The sequence below is a fragment of the Podarcis muralis genome, chromosome 14, assembly GCF_964188315.1.
Source record: "Podarcis muralis chromosome 14, rPodMur119.hap1.1, whole genome shotgun sequence".
Classification (NCBI taxonomy): domain Eukaryota; kingdom Metazoa; phylum Chordata; class Lepidosauria; order Squamata; family Lacertidae; genus Podarcis; species Podarcis muralis.
Genome location: NC_135668.1, coordinates 23,244,060 through 23,258,901, shown reverse-complemented (window position 1 = coordinate 23,258,901; position 14,842 = coordinate 23,244,060). Strand labels below are relative to the sequence as shown.

At 43.7% G+C, this 14,842-nt stretch overlaps 1 protein-coding gene across 3 annotated transcripts in view; it reads right to left on the bottom strand.

Moving 5' to 3' along the window:
- Nucleotides 1-14,842, bottom strand: part of ADAMTS17 (ADAM metallopeptidase with thrombospondin type 1 motif 17) — a 173,567-nt gene that overhangs the window by 140,096 nt on the left and 18,629 nt on the right. For all 3 annotated transcript variants that reach the window (XR_013390667.1, XM_028705340.2, XM_028705341.2), the window contains exon 4: nucleotides 1,064-1,236. Coding sequence is in view for 2 of the 3 variants with exons in the window: in XM_028705340.2 (XP_028561173.2) it covers nucleotides 1,064-1,236 (173 nt within the window). In the remaining variant the exon portion in view is untranslated. The remainder of the gene's footprint in view (nucleotides 1-1,063; nucleotides 1,237-14,842) is intronic.

Genomic DNA, 14,842 nt, shown 5'->3' with positions numbered 1-14,842 from the left:
GTAAATGTAATGCCTTACAGCAAGGAGCCAAATTAATAAATCCCCCCCCCTCCCCGACAGCAATGCTCTATTTGCTTAAATCCTGGCATACATGCCAAAATTAACATTCTGGTTTCTTTTAGAAGCAGCTGTTCATCCTGCCATGTTGGAGTAGAGAAGAAACTAAGCTCTGCAAGGCCAAAACCTGAACATTTATCAACATTCATAGGAAGACACCAATGACTCCTTGCACCCTCAAGCCTTGATGGAAGTTCATCATTGCCCTCATTGACCATTTGTAATGCAAAACTAGGTTCTACCTTTGTAATTTAACACTAGCATTAGGGTGGGTAGTTAGTAGAGGCAAGGGAGGCAATTGTTATTTTTTTGCACTGTCAGAGGTACTAAGCAGATCCTACCTAGCATAGGAGGAGGAGCCATTCATTTATGTGGGCAAAAATAAAGGGGTGCAAAGGGGGACACATCAGGGATTGCAGATAAACTTATCCCATACTCTTGGCACCCTCAGTTTCCTGGGGAAGGAGAGCATTTTGACTTTTAAAAATATGATCCTAGTTAACAAATGAAGTTATTAATCTCCAATAACTTCAGCAAGTCTGTTCTGAGTAGAACTAGCACTGGATGCAGCCTAATGAATTTCTCTTCTTTGGTGCTCTTAACAAGAATCAATTTTCACTAGTATATGCATTCTTAGGCACACTTTCCCCTAACACACACATTTTTGTACACAGCATTTGGAGGAGTACTAATTGTCATATAAAAAGCACAAAAATGAATTGGTTAGAGTCGACATCCTAAATGTTGAAGTTGTTAACTTAAGGAAGTACCGTACTCTGTGTTGCAAGAACCCTTTCTCTCCATCAGTATTACTTGATTCATTGCTGTCAAAAGAGAGCTCACATACAATTACTGCACTATGGTTGTCTAAGATGCAACTATGCCTGTCTAAGATGTTTCATATAAAAATGAATAAAGAGTTCAAACTCAAATACAAAAACTAAGCATCAAAACATAGGACTAGTTTTGAATGCAGACACATCTCAAGGAAGCCAAGTGAACCTACCATGTTCATCACAGTAAGAATGAATCTTTGAGCAGCATCTGCCCCATGGTACTGGACCATATCAGCATCCGCCACCACGAGTGTTTCCACTGTGTATTCATTTGTGAGCCGAATAGCATTCCTCCGCTCTCTCCAGTCATTGGTAAGCTTTGCCTTTTTTTGCCTCTTCTTTTCTAGAAAGCAAACAACATGTTCAAACATCTTTTCTAGCACTATTAAATATTCTCCTTTGATGCTTTAACTTTGAAGCAACAAGTTTCCACTACTGCAATAGTTACATTGGATTCCTCTGTTGTACCACATTCAAAGTCATCTGTCCACTAGGAACTGGAGCCCTTACACTAGCAGAGAGAGAATGTAGCCAATTGAAAATAATAGACATGACTTACCTAGGCCCATTAATTTCAGTGTGTCTGCTCTAAACATAACTTAGTTCACTACAGCCCATGGACTTGGCTGAGAACCAGTGACACCTGACATGGCTTCCAACCATATATACCAAGTCATCATGGTTTCTCAAGCTAGTGATTGGGTGAAGTATCTCCACTGGCTCCCACAACTGTTCTGCTGAATCCATATTCAGTGGTACGTTCTCTTTTATATTCCCCAGTGTAGTTTAGCTATAGGGAATAGTCCTGCTCTATTCTGTCTTTGTCAGACCACACATGGAGTAGTGTGTCCTGTTCTAGGCACCAAAATTTAAGAAGGATATTGACAAGCTGGACCATGTGCAGAGAAGGGCGACCAAGATGATCAAGGGTCTGGAAACCAAGCCTTATGAGGAACAGTTGAGGGAACTGCGTATACTTAGACTGGTAAAGAGGAGACTGAGAGGAGATGTGATAGCCATCTTCAAACATCTAAAGTGCTGTCACACGGAGGATGGAGCAAGCTTGTTTTTCCTGCTCCAGAGGCTGGGACCTGAACCAAAGCATTCAAGGGACAAGAAAGGAGATTCCAACTAAACATCAGGAATAACTTTCTGACAGAAAGAGCTGTTTGACAGTGAAACAGACTTCCATGGACTCTCCTTGCTTGGAAATTTTTAAACAGAGGTTGGGTGACCATTTTACGTGTATGATCTAGTTGAGATTCCTGCATTGTAGGGAATTGGACTAGATGACTTTCCAACTCCACAATTCTATGATTCTGCCTTCCCAACCAGACTAGTAACTATTCATTGCCTCAAAACAGGCTGCCCATTTCCCTTCAGCAAGGATCTTTTAAATAATACAATACAAGCCTCTGCTGCCACTGTGGGCCCCTCAAGGCACACCTGAAACCAATACCCTTCTGCTCATTCATACTTCCATTCTGTCTCGTCAGTGCCTGCATTTGTTCACATCCAGTCCATCCTCTGTCAAACTGTCTGGCAACCGTTCTGCTATATTGCTTTTCTGCCTGAGGCACCAACTATCATCACTCAATATAGTTTTCTCCCCCCACTTCTGAACTGAAGCAACAGACAAGAAATTGAACCCCACCACACACCCTCCTGCTAAAAAAGAGAAACACACAGAAGCAAAGAGAAAAAATGCATGTTGTGGAAATACCCTATTGTGATAAAGATCTACCATATATTCACTTTTTTTTTTTAGATGGTAATGAATAACAACAATTTACACACCAGTGGCTTAATCCCACTAGGCTTGCCTGGGCAAATCCTCATCCTTCTCTCTCTCTGTGTGTGTGTGTGTGTGTGTGTGTGTGTGTGTGTGTGTGTTCAAAAAACAGGATATAGATTATTAAGCCAGATATACAGCCCACCGTATTCACAGAGGTTTAGGGTAGGTAGCAGCAAATTTCCACAAAGTTGGAGGGCTTCTATTGGCAAAGGGTTAGCAATTTAATTCCATTATAACACCAGCAAGACCACCTCCACTCAAATCAGACCTGGTTTGTCCAGGTTCAAGGGAGAGAGAGAGATGCCGTCTCCAGTTACCCAGAATAAATCTCTTAGTAGCTCAGACTACCAAGCACTGTGTGCCAATGAGGAAAGGTTGCAGTGTCTGGGACTTTTTAATTTAGAGACAAGACAAGTGAGATGGTACATTATAGAAGTTTATAAAATAATTCATGGCAAGAAAAGAGTGGGCACAGAAAGGTGTTTCTCAACTGGGATTAAATAGAGAGAAATGCATGGACATTGCAAAAGAAAGACAAAAACTTGCATGCATGAAAAACACTGATTCCACAATAAACTCAAATCTGGAAGCATCCTGAATAAGTCGAAACAATGAGACTACTGGCCCTCATTACATGGTTTGTGGGCTGTGTATGTTGTAGGTGACAAGTTGTGCAGGCCTGACCCAGGAGGAAGTGTTTGTTCCATCCTAATTGTTCAGTCTCGCCCCCCCCCCCCAATACTTTTCCTTTTACCATCCCTGGTTTTCACAGCTAGTACGATGGACTGGCAAAAATCCTAATTATTTACCCAGGAATCTAAGTAAATGTATACAGGTCTCAGAAGTTGAATGAGGCTGAACAAAGCTTTTACACTTCAGGAGATGGGTATTTATGCTTTTCAGTTCTTACCCAGCAATAAATTTTGCCAGTTTTAAGAAGCAGAGGATAAGCGCTATTGAGGAAAAGCAGCTTGCTAAGATCTGCTAAACATTATAGGATTTGCCAGAAACTGTTCAAGTGAGTGTTGGGCCTAGTCACCTGGCAGTGACAGCACACACTTTTGCCTTATCAGATTTGCAAGACGTAATTCTTCTGCAGCCACACGAAATAAGGATTTCTGTACAATACACAATTCCCTTTGCACTCATCTATCTATCTATCTATCTATCTATCTATCTATCCCTATGAGAATTCAGGAGTCATTCCAATTGTGACCTGCCGTGATTGAATTACAGTGGTACCTCGGGTTAAGTACTTAATTCGTTCCGGAGGGTCCGTTCTTAACCTGAAACTGTTCTTAACCTGAAGCACCACTTTAGCTAAGGGGGCCTCCTGCTGCTGCCCTGCCGCCGGAGCACGATTTCTGTTCTCATCCTGAAGCAAACTTCTTAACCTGAAGCAATATTTCTGGGTTAGCGGAGTCTGTAACCTGAAGCGTATGTAACCTGAAGCATATGTAACCTGAGGTACCACTGTACAAGAAAAGTAGGTCTGCCCTTAATGAAACTCCTTAAGCCCCATGCCTGACTCCTCCTAATTTAACCCAGGTCACAGACATCCCCCATAACCTTCCCCTATGAACAGTTGCCTGGGTAGGGGGCAGCCAGGTTGCCCCATCCCCTCTGCAAGTCAAACACTGAACAAGGGTGGATCTGAATAGGCAGCCAAATTAAACAAAAGCCATACACAGCTGGAGACCAGACTGCCCTCTTCTGCCAGGCACAGGGCCCACCAACAGACACGGGGGATGAGATACGGGCCAGGGGTGGGTTTTCAACAGAGGTTTGCGGGCCAAATATTGCCCTCGCCCCATGCAGCCTTCCAATAGTCATGAGGGGAGGGGGGCTGCCGTCCCCCCAATCCTCCTCTAATTTGAGGTACTGATGCTCAGGCAAGTCTTAAAGAGCTGCTATGATGCCACTTTAAACAGCCATGGCTTAATTCTGAAAGGCATATTTTGTAAAAGGCGCGGAGAGCTGGTAGGAGGCCCCCGTTTCCCTCACAGAGCGACAATTCTCTGTGGGGTTTAATGGTCAATCCGATTCCCCAGGGAATTCGAGATATCATTGCCATTAAACTACAGTTCCAGAAACATATTTTTTTTTGGGGGGGGGGGGAGAAGCCATGACTGTTTAAAGTGGTATCATAGTATAGCTTTAAATGTATGTTTTGAATGTGGCCTATGTTTCCTGCAGTTATTGCTAAATTTGAGGGGTTCAAGAAGCAAATACAGTGGTATCTCAGGTTAAGTACTTAATTCGTTCCGGAGGTCCGTTCTTAACCTGAATCTGTTCTTAACCTGGAGCACCACTTTAGCTAATGGAGCCTCCTGCTGCCGCCGCGCTGCTGGAGCACGATTTCTGTTCTCATCCTGTAGCAAAGTTCTTAACCTGAAGCACTATTTCTGGGTTAGCGGAGTCTGTAACCTGAAGCGTATGTAACCCGAGGTACCACTGTACAGCTGGAGTTTCTCCCCCTCCTCCATACAATAATTCTGAACAAAAAGTTAGGTTTTTCTTTTTCTTTTTAAGCCTGCGGAACCAGGATTCCAAACTGATAACCTGGCAGCGCTGCCTCTCATCTCCCTTGGCAGTCACCAAAATGGCTCGCTATCTTGTTTTAGCAGAATATGGACTCTGCAAGTGGAGGGCTGAAGCTTCACGTGTTCTGTTGAAAGTGCTGCACGTCCAACCTCACTCCAACACTGCCACCCCTCTCTGCCGCTCACATCACCCCCACCGCCAACTCCTGGCTCATAAGCTACAAAGTGTTTCACGGGACCCAGTATGAGGGAAAACTCAAGAGCTGTCCGTTGATGCTGGCTGTCAAAAGATTTTCATTATTGAGGTGGGAGAAGGTTTGCGGGTTGGCAACTAACCTGAGGCAAACTGGAAGAGGAGAGGAACAGCTGCATGCTGGGAGTTGGCAGCCATGACGGCTGGCATTCGGAGTGCCTTTGCATCCAATGCCCGCTTGTTCCTCACCAGATGATGCAAGTGTGAGGAGAGTTCTGTGGAATTTTTCAGAACGTCCCTTCAAGCACTCTTCTTTCCCACCGCCTCTCTCTCCCACCAACCTATTCTCCATGGTTAAAGCCCTACACTGTATTTCTTTCCCTTTATTTGAAAGAGAGAGCGAGAGGGAGAGAGGGAGTTATTCTGGTCTCATAACCCAGAGTAACTGCTATGAAGTACGGCTGGAGCTGGACACAACAAAGAAGAAGAAAAAGAAAAGAAATCTGTGCCTGGCAATGAGCAAGCCTTCAAAAAGAAATGTGTGGAACTAAAAGAGGAAGAATGGCCCACATTCACACCATACATTTAAAGGACTATGATATCATTTTAAACAGTCATGTCTTCTCCCCAAAAAGTCCTGGGAGCTGTAGTTTGTTGAGGGTGGCTGAGAGTTGTTAAGACCCCTGTTCCCCTCCCAGAATTACAATTTTCATCCTGAACTAAGCCCTAGTACAGAGTTTCCTGGGAAGAGAGGTTGACTGTTAAACCACTCTGGGCTGGCTGACAGCCAGAAGAGTGACCCCAAGAATTCACAACTACAATGAGGTTGGGGGAAAGTGATCCCAGATCCTCCATTAAATGGGATAAAGATCAGCACTGTCTTTTACTCAACCGTGTTTTGGGGAGACTTGGGCAGACCTTAGATGTTCCCACAGAGTGATGGAAAGGGCCACAAACAACAGTATTTGGAATTCTTTTAGTGAGGCTGAAAGGATCCTGCAGGTCTATGTTGGACTGGCCTGGCCTCCAGTCATTACAAGACAAGAAGGAAGCTCTCTGAAAACCCTCCAGCAGCGCTGAAGAAGGCTGAAGGCACAACAGCACATCTCCCCTTTCTCCTCTGGGAGTATCTGATTTATGAACCTTGGAATGGTATTCCCTCTGTGAAGCCAATGAAACCCCAAGCTAAAATAAACAAATAGCCAAACGGGCGTTAAAAGCCATGCAACTCAGATGTTTAAATGTGAGCATGAAAGTCATAAAACCCAAGCAGAAGACCGATTGGCAGAGAAACGTACATAACAAGCATCAAAATCTGAAGTTTTTAAATGTTTGATGTTTTATCGTGTTTTTAATATTCTGCTGGGAGCCGCCCAGAGTGGCTGGGGAAACCCAGGCAGATGGGCGGGATATAAATAATAAATTTTTTATTAATATAAATTATTATTATAATTGCTGAAGGCTCTTTCAAATGTTGCAGAGCTGGGTAAAATGCCAGGGACTGACACTTGAAGCATTCTACATGGATAGCATATGCTCTACCCACTGAACTGACGGTCCTTCCTTATGCAAAGCAGGAGTAGCAAACTTACTTTCATTCATTAATTCATTCTATAATCACATTCCTCCAAAGAGCTCAAATTGGCCCCCTCCCCTCCATATGATCCTCAACAACCCCTCTATGAGGTAGATTAGACTGAGAATTTGTGGCTGGCCCAAAGTCACCCCACTGAACTGGGTGGCCAAGTGGGGATTTGCACCATTTCCCCAGGTTTATTTAGTATTTATTTAACCAACTGCATGATGTAATCAGCCTTAGCATCCTGAAATAAGCCCTAGTACAGAGTAAACTGGGTACATTTCATTTTTTATATAGAAAAATGCAACAGTGATGATGGCAACGTAAATAAGTCTCTTGGATCAGGCCAGTGTCCCACCTAGTACAGCATCCTGTTCTCACAGTGGCCCACAAGCAAGACCTGAGTGCAGCAGCACTCCCCACTCCTGCAGCCTCCAGCACCTGGTATTCAGAAGCCCATTGCCATGAGTTTGCGGTTCTCAACCTGTGGGTCCCCAGACGTCCCATCATCCCTGAGCTCTGGCCTTGCTAGCTAGGGGTGATGGGAGTTGTAGTTCAACAACATCTGGGGACCCACAGGTTGAGAAAGGCTGGAAACCATGGGTAGGCAAACTAAGGCCCGGGGGTCGGATCCGGCCCAATCACTTTCTATTTTTTTAAAAATAATAATATTCATTAATTTTCCAACAAATTAAACACAACACTACAAAAAACCAAAAAAAGAAAAAAAAACATACAATAATAATAATAACAAAAAAGAAAAAAACTACAAAACACTAACCTACAACTAACATAACAAAACAAAAACCATTTAAAACACAGTCCAATTTCAATATTTTATCCTCCTTTCACTAATTTCCACGACCTCCTCACACCTCCCTTTTTGTATTCCACTTCTATTGATTGTTTCAGCAATTCCTTTCCATCTTCCTCTATTTTCTATCCTATAATTGTCTTAACACATTCTAACCTTATTTTTCCCTTTAATGCTCTAATAATCTATTTAAACTTAATTCCTTATAACATTTCTACTAAAGCCGTATAACTTCATTCCAACATTTTTCTAACATTCATTAATTTTACAGTATTTCTGTAAATAGTCTTTAAACTTTTTCCAGTCTTCTTCCACCGACTCTTCTCCCTGGTCTCGGGTTCTGCCAGTCATTTCCGCCAATTCCATGTAGTCCATCAACTTCATCTGCCATTCTTCCCTGGTGGGTAAATCTTGTGTCTTCCAATATTTCGCGATGAGTATTCTTGCTGCTGTTGTTGCATACATAAAGTTCTATCCTTCTTTAACACCAATTGGCCGACCATGCCCAGGAGAAAGGCCTCTGGTTTCTTCAGGAAGGTATATTTAAATACCTTCTTCATTTCATTATAAATCATCTCCCAGAATGCCTTAATCCTTGGGCATGTCCACCAAAGGTGAAAGAATGTACCTTCAGTCTCATTACATTTCCAACATTTGTTATCGGGCAAATGATAGATTTTTTGAAGCTTAACTGGTGTCATGTAGCACCTATAAATCATTTTCATTAAATTTTCTCTTAAGGCATTACATGCCGTAAATTTCATACCTGTGGTATGAAACTTTATTATGAATCCGCCCAATCACTTTCTAAATCCGGCCCTTGGACAGTCCGGGAATCTCTGTGTTTTTACATTATTAGAATGTGTCCTTTTATTTAAAATGCATCTCTGGGTTATTTGTGGGGCCTGAATGGTGTTTTTACATGAGTAGAATGCGTCCTTTTATTTAAAATGCTTCTCTGGGTTATTTGAGGGGCATAGGAATTCGTTCTCTATCTCCCCCCCCCCCAAAAAAAAATATAGTCCAGCACAAGGTCTGAGGGACAGTGGACCGGCCCCCTGCTGAAAACGTTTGCTGACCCCTGGCTCTAAACCTCTTTTAAAGCCATCCAAGTTGGTAGCCATCATTGCCTCCTGTGGGATTGAATTCCATAGTTTAACTATGCACTGTGTGAAGACATACTTTCTTTTGCCTGTCCTGAATTCTATCAACATTCACCTTCCTGATTATAGTGATATGCAAAGAGCTTGTGGCTCCCTCCTTGTCTTTCCAGGGGCGCCGACTTATAAAAAATATTGGGGGGGGCCCATACCGGGGTCCTGCCCCGGGAAGTTTTCTAAGTTCCAATGTCAGCGGCGCCCGGCAGAGCAGCCCTCTCGGCCACGGCAGCCCGGCTCTCCCAGCCCCCGGGGGCCGCCCTCCTCCCTCGCGCACCCGCAGCATTCCCGCCCGGGGAGGTGGCGCCCCTAGGAGAGGCGGTGGCGGCAGCAGCAGCCGCGCGCGGCCCGGGCTCCCCTCGCCGGCCGCGGGAGCCAAGGCGCGCGACGAGGGCAGCCGAGGAAAGGAGCGTGCGGCCCCGTCCCGCCCTCGCCACTCACCCTTCTGCAGCGGCACCGCCACGGCAGCGGCGACTCCCGCAGCACCTTTTCCGCAAGGCCCGGGTGACGTCACCGGCAGAGGACATTTCCGCTGCGCGCGCCCAATAATTTTCTTAAATTATTGGGGGGGCAGAGCCCCCCCAATAAAATTTTTGAGGGGGCTCGGGCCCCCTCAGGCCCCATGGAGTCGGCGCCTATGTGTCTTTCCACTGGCAGATGACAACTTTCTTATTCCGACAGGTTTTGGGGAAGTGGCTGTTTTGAAGGAAAGGGCTGTTGCTGTGATGTTTCACTGTAATTATTTATATGTTTTACCGTAAGTCAGAGGTCAGCAACTTTTTTCAGCGTGGGCCGGTCCACCGCCCCTCAGACCATGTGGTGGGCCGGACTATATTTTGGGGGAAAATATGAACGAATCCCTGTGCCCCACAAATAACCCAGAGATGCATTATAAATAAAAGGACACATTCTACTCATGTGAAAACACGCTGATTCATCCGCAGGCCAGATTGAGAAGATGATTGGGCTGCATCTGGCCCCTGGGCCTTAGGCTGCCTAACCCTGTTTTAAGTGATATTATGTGTTTGTAATTAATAGACAGATAGATAGATAGATAGATAGATAGATAGATAGATAGATAGATAGATAGATTAGATAGATATGATAAAATTGTCGTCGTCCCCCCTTTGCTTTTAGCTTTTTCTATTTTATCTGTAAGCCGCCTTGAGTCCCTGTCAGGGAATTATTAAACACATATGCTGCTGCTGCTACTAATACTACTAATAAATAGCTGGCATCTCTGCTACCTCCCACTCTCCATCCCACCAGCAACAGACAGTCCAGAAGGGATCCCAGCTGCAACTCTTGGGGAGGGGCAGACTCCCCTGTGCTGTCCCCAACTGCATTATTAACAAGTAGTCTCCACTGTAATCCCTAGTAATGTAAGCAAATACCTTGGACTACCCAGGCAGCAGATTTGCTGAGTAAGGAGTTGTCAATTTACACAGCCAAGCTATACGATTAAGCTCCCTGACCCTGCAAGTTCAGCATTCTTCCCTTATGAAGTTGTGAGAGAGAGAGAGAGAGAGAGAGAGAGAGAGAGAGAGAGAGAGGATGGCTCCACTGGGGATAATTCAATACCAGCTCTCAGGTTGCTTAAGAACCCCAAGTAATCAGAACGACTAAGGTAGAGGATGAGCAACCAGCAACCTGAGCTGCCAAGTTCTGCCCTCATCCCTCTTGCCAACTTATTGATGTGTGTGAGTGGGTAGGTGTATAGGAAGAGATGGTTATAGCCATGGAACTTGCCAGGAGTCCATTGTGGGAAACTGAGGAGGTGGGGCCTTAGCTCATCTCCCTCTAACTTCTCAAAGTGTCCCTGAGAGTGTCCCCAAAGTGCTGACCAAGTAACTAAAGGAAGCATCAGCAATACAAAACATATTCTTTTATTTCTTTCTTTTTAAAAATGGAATCTGTGCAATTGCACAACCTTCTGAGTTGTTTTTATAATAATTTTTATTAATTTTACATTTTTTCCAAATTTAATACCATTTTCATAAAACAATACCATACAATAAACTTTTGGCAATATGAGCCTAAGACTTCCCTCCTCCCCGGCTCAACCTTCTGCGTTTTTACATTTACAAACAGGGCTTCCCTTGGAGACTGGAGAAACTCCACTTGGTTTAAAATACAGAGCCTAAATTGCTGTCTGGGGATGGGTTTGTGAAACACTTCCTGCCAGTTTTAAAACGACTATGCTGGTGCCGCCTGATTTGTTTCCAAGCAACATTCAACATGCTAATCTTAACATTCAAAGCTCTAAGCTATTTGACTACCTCCTTCCACATGAACCTGCCTAAGTATTAAGGTCTTCTTCTAAAGCTCTTCTCTAGATAACCCTACCTTCAAATACGAGGCAGATGATGCCAAGAATATGTCTTTCTCTGGCATGGCTCCCTGGATCTCTAATATTCTCCCCAAGAAAGCTCACCTGGTGCCAAGATGTCTTTTTCAGTTCCAGGTTTTGCCAACTATTTCATATCTGGGAGCTATTATTTTTAATCTTGGTTACTGTATTTTAAAATGATGCTTTATATTTTTATTTAATCGTGTTTATTGTGTTTTTATATCTTCCACGCGAACATGAGGTTGTGTTCTTTGCCCATTTGGATGCTATACTCTCGTAATAATTTCTTTGGAGCCCAGGTACTGTATTCGTAACAGAGATGGCTAAGCTGGGGGTGGGGGGCCGGGCTGTGAAGCATTTTTATCTGGCCCTCATCTGCCCTGCCAAGATGTAACCAATGTCACACTCACATTTAAGGCACATGCCCCTGCTCCAGTTTGTTAAGAGTGCTGGGAATTGTAGCTCTGTTAAGGGTAAACCGCAGTTCCCAAGATTATTCAGGGAAGCCATGTGCTTTAAATATGTGATTTGACCAAAGTACAGTGGGGCAGAGATTGCTTACAGTTTCAGAAGTTTTCCACAGTTGGATGAGAAAGAAATATCTCACATACTATGGGATAGACCCTAATGCTATAAGGGAAGAGGTGTAGCTCAGTGGCTGAGCATCTATTTTGTACACAAAAGGTCCCAGCTTCCATTCTTGGCATATCCAAATAGGGCTAAGAGAGACCTTGGAGAGTCACTGTCAGCCAGTGTAGGCAGTACTGAAACTAGGTGGACCATTTGTCTGACTTGGTAGAAGGCTACATCTATGTTCCTGTCTCATAAGAACATAAGAAGAGCCACCTGGATGAGGCCAATGTCCATCCAGATGCTACTTTGTCACAATGGCCAACCAGATGCTACTTTGACATCTCTAGACAGTAAGCAGCCTATAATTGGAAATAAACAAATAAGGGAAGTCTGAAAAACAGGACCTAGGCGGATCAGCACTCTCCTTACTTGAGATTCCCAGCAACAGGCATATGGAGGCAAGCTGCCTCCATTGTTGGAGACAGACCACAGACATCATGGCTGAAGTCTCATCCACTGAACTCCACACTGAATAGATGTTTCAACAGAACCAGCAACCTCCACACCACCCTGGCTCTAACTGCCCGCCACAGGAGTTGTGTTACACTTGCAGCCCTGGACCACTAAAGTTGTTCACCCATAAATTATGCTATTTAGTGTTGTCACTTAATAAGAAGCCAAAGGTATTGGGGAGTGGGGAGTTGTTTAAAAACGGTGTGCCTTTTTATTAGATTCTTAAATGATTTAGCATGGTGTAAGGGAATTTCACATGGGCATCCAAGATGGTTGAAAGCTCCACAGCCTATAAACTGAATTCGTGATACATCGAGCACAAGCTGTCATCAAAAAATGCACTCGTTAATATTTCAACAGATACTTCCTAATATGGGATAATAGAGGTTTCATTACATTGCATTCTATTTTTAGTACGTGCAGCCTTTGGCCATAACAATGGGTTTTTCAAGCCAAGTTAAACCTACAGGAAAAAAAATAACATGGTGGAGAGAGAATCATTAAAAATACATGGGGTGGAGAGGACTTAATGCTGGAATAACATGTGGTCACAATGAATAAGTGTTTGGGGAAATGGCCCACAACTGATACCTGAATATGTATACCTGGACCCTTGGATGAGGGTGGAGCAGGGAAATGGAATACTAAACCTTATATGGAAATTTCAAATTTTTATTTTTTAATTTCAAACTTTCTGGCACCATGTTCGAAATGCAGTTATAGGCTTACAAATTTAGAGGTAAAAGTCCTTTGGGCAATCTTAGATTCATTGCTGGATCATTCGTGTCTACAGGTTGGATTACTGCAATGCACTCTACGTGGGGTTGCCCTTGAAGATGACTTGGAAACTTCCATTGGTTCAAATTGCGGTGACCAGATTACTAGCTGGGATTCTGTTTAGATCTCACATAACCCGTTTTGAACTGGTTGCCAGTTCATTTCCAGGCCCAATTCAAGGTGCTCACATTAATGTTTAAAGCCCTAAATGACTTGGGCCTTCCATACCTGAAAAACTGCCTAGTTCCCTACAGACTGGGAAGGCAAAAGACAAAGAGCCCAGGAACAGTTGGAGTCAATGACATGCAGAGCCAGCTAATTCTAGTTTTTCTTCAATGAGTTCTAGATTAGCAACACTGAGACGAAGGAGGAGGAAGCTGAAAGGCAGTGGCACCTCCTTTATTGGATATAAGTAAGAAGGCAATTGGACGCGGGTGGTGCTGTGGGTTAAACCACAGAGCCCAGGACTTGCCGATCAGAAGGTTGGCGGTTCGAATCCCCATGACGGAGTGCGGTCCCGTTGCTCGGTCCCTGCTCCTGCCAACCTAGCAGCTCAAAAGCACGTCAAAGTGCAAGTAGATAAATAGATACCCCTCTGGCAGGAAGGTAAACGGCGTTTCAGTGTGCTGCTCTGGTTTGCCAGAAGCGACTTAGTCATGCTAGCCACATGACCCGGAAGCTGTATGCCAGCTCCCTCGGCCAATAAAGAGAGATGAGCGCAGCAACCCCAGAGTCGGCCACAACTGGACCTAATGGTCAGGGGTCCCTTTATCTTTAAGAAGGCAATAGGTGGGGCTGGCTAATGGCAGGCTGAGGTCGGTGGAGCAGGGCCTTGTTGGTCCTAATGGGCCAGCCTTGAAGAACATGATCAATCTAGAACATATCAAACTCACATACACTGTGCACTACAGGAGAAGAGCTGTAATGAAAAATTATTTCACTACTACCAATCTTCTCGCAGATATTACAGGTTCTCAAAAAATTACAAGGTTCCCAAGGAAAAAAAGATCCTAGCTCAGACACATGCATTGTTTGCATTTATATTTGCTTGTGCAGAAAGAAGTGTGTTAAAAATAAAGTTAGCCCACTTCTTAAAAATAGTTTACTCTGTTGTAATAAATTCCTACCTCTCCTTGGAGTATGACTCGAGGCTTTAAATGAAGAATGTGTTTCAGTTGAGCCAAATTTTAGGCAGTTGCACATTTAAGAGTAATTTATGAGCTTGGTGTCATGAGCATTAAATTATCACTTTTCCTCAGAAGATGATCTGCCTTGTTTCACACTCTTGAGCCACATTTTATAAGAAGTCCTTTCTAGGTAATGGGACTTTAAATCACCACCTGAGACCTTTGGAACAGACCTTAAGAAAGGCACGTCAAATTTCCTAGAGAAAACACCACATTTATAGCTAATTTAAGAAGGCATGCCTTTCTTTTAGTGTCTGATATCTACACTTACTTAAACAAGAATGTCATCTTTGGCCCCAGTAAATACCTGAGATATTCTTTTCTCCCATAAATGTAACATAACTTGTATAGCTGTTTCAGAACCCACAAATTAGAGTCTTTTTTAACATAAATCAATCAGTTTATGCCAGAGCTATTTTTAACATTTAATAGTCCCCAACCAGATTTTTCTGCAAAGTGATAGAATCC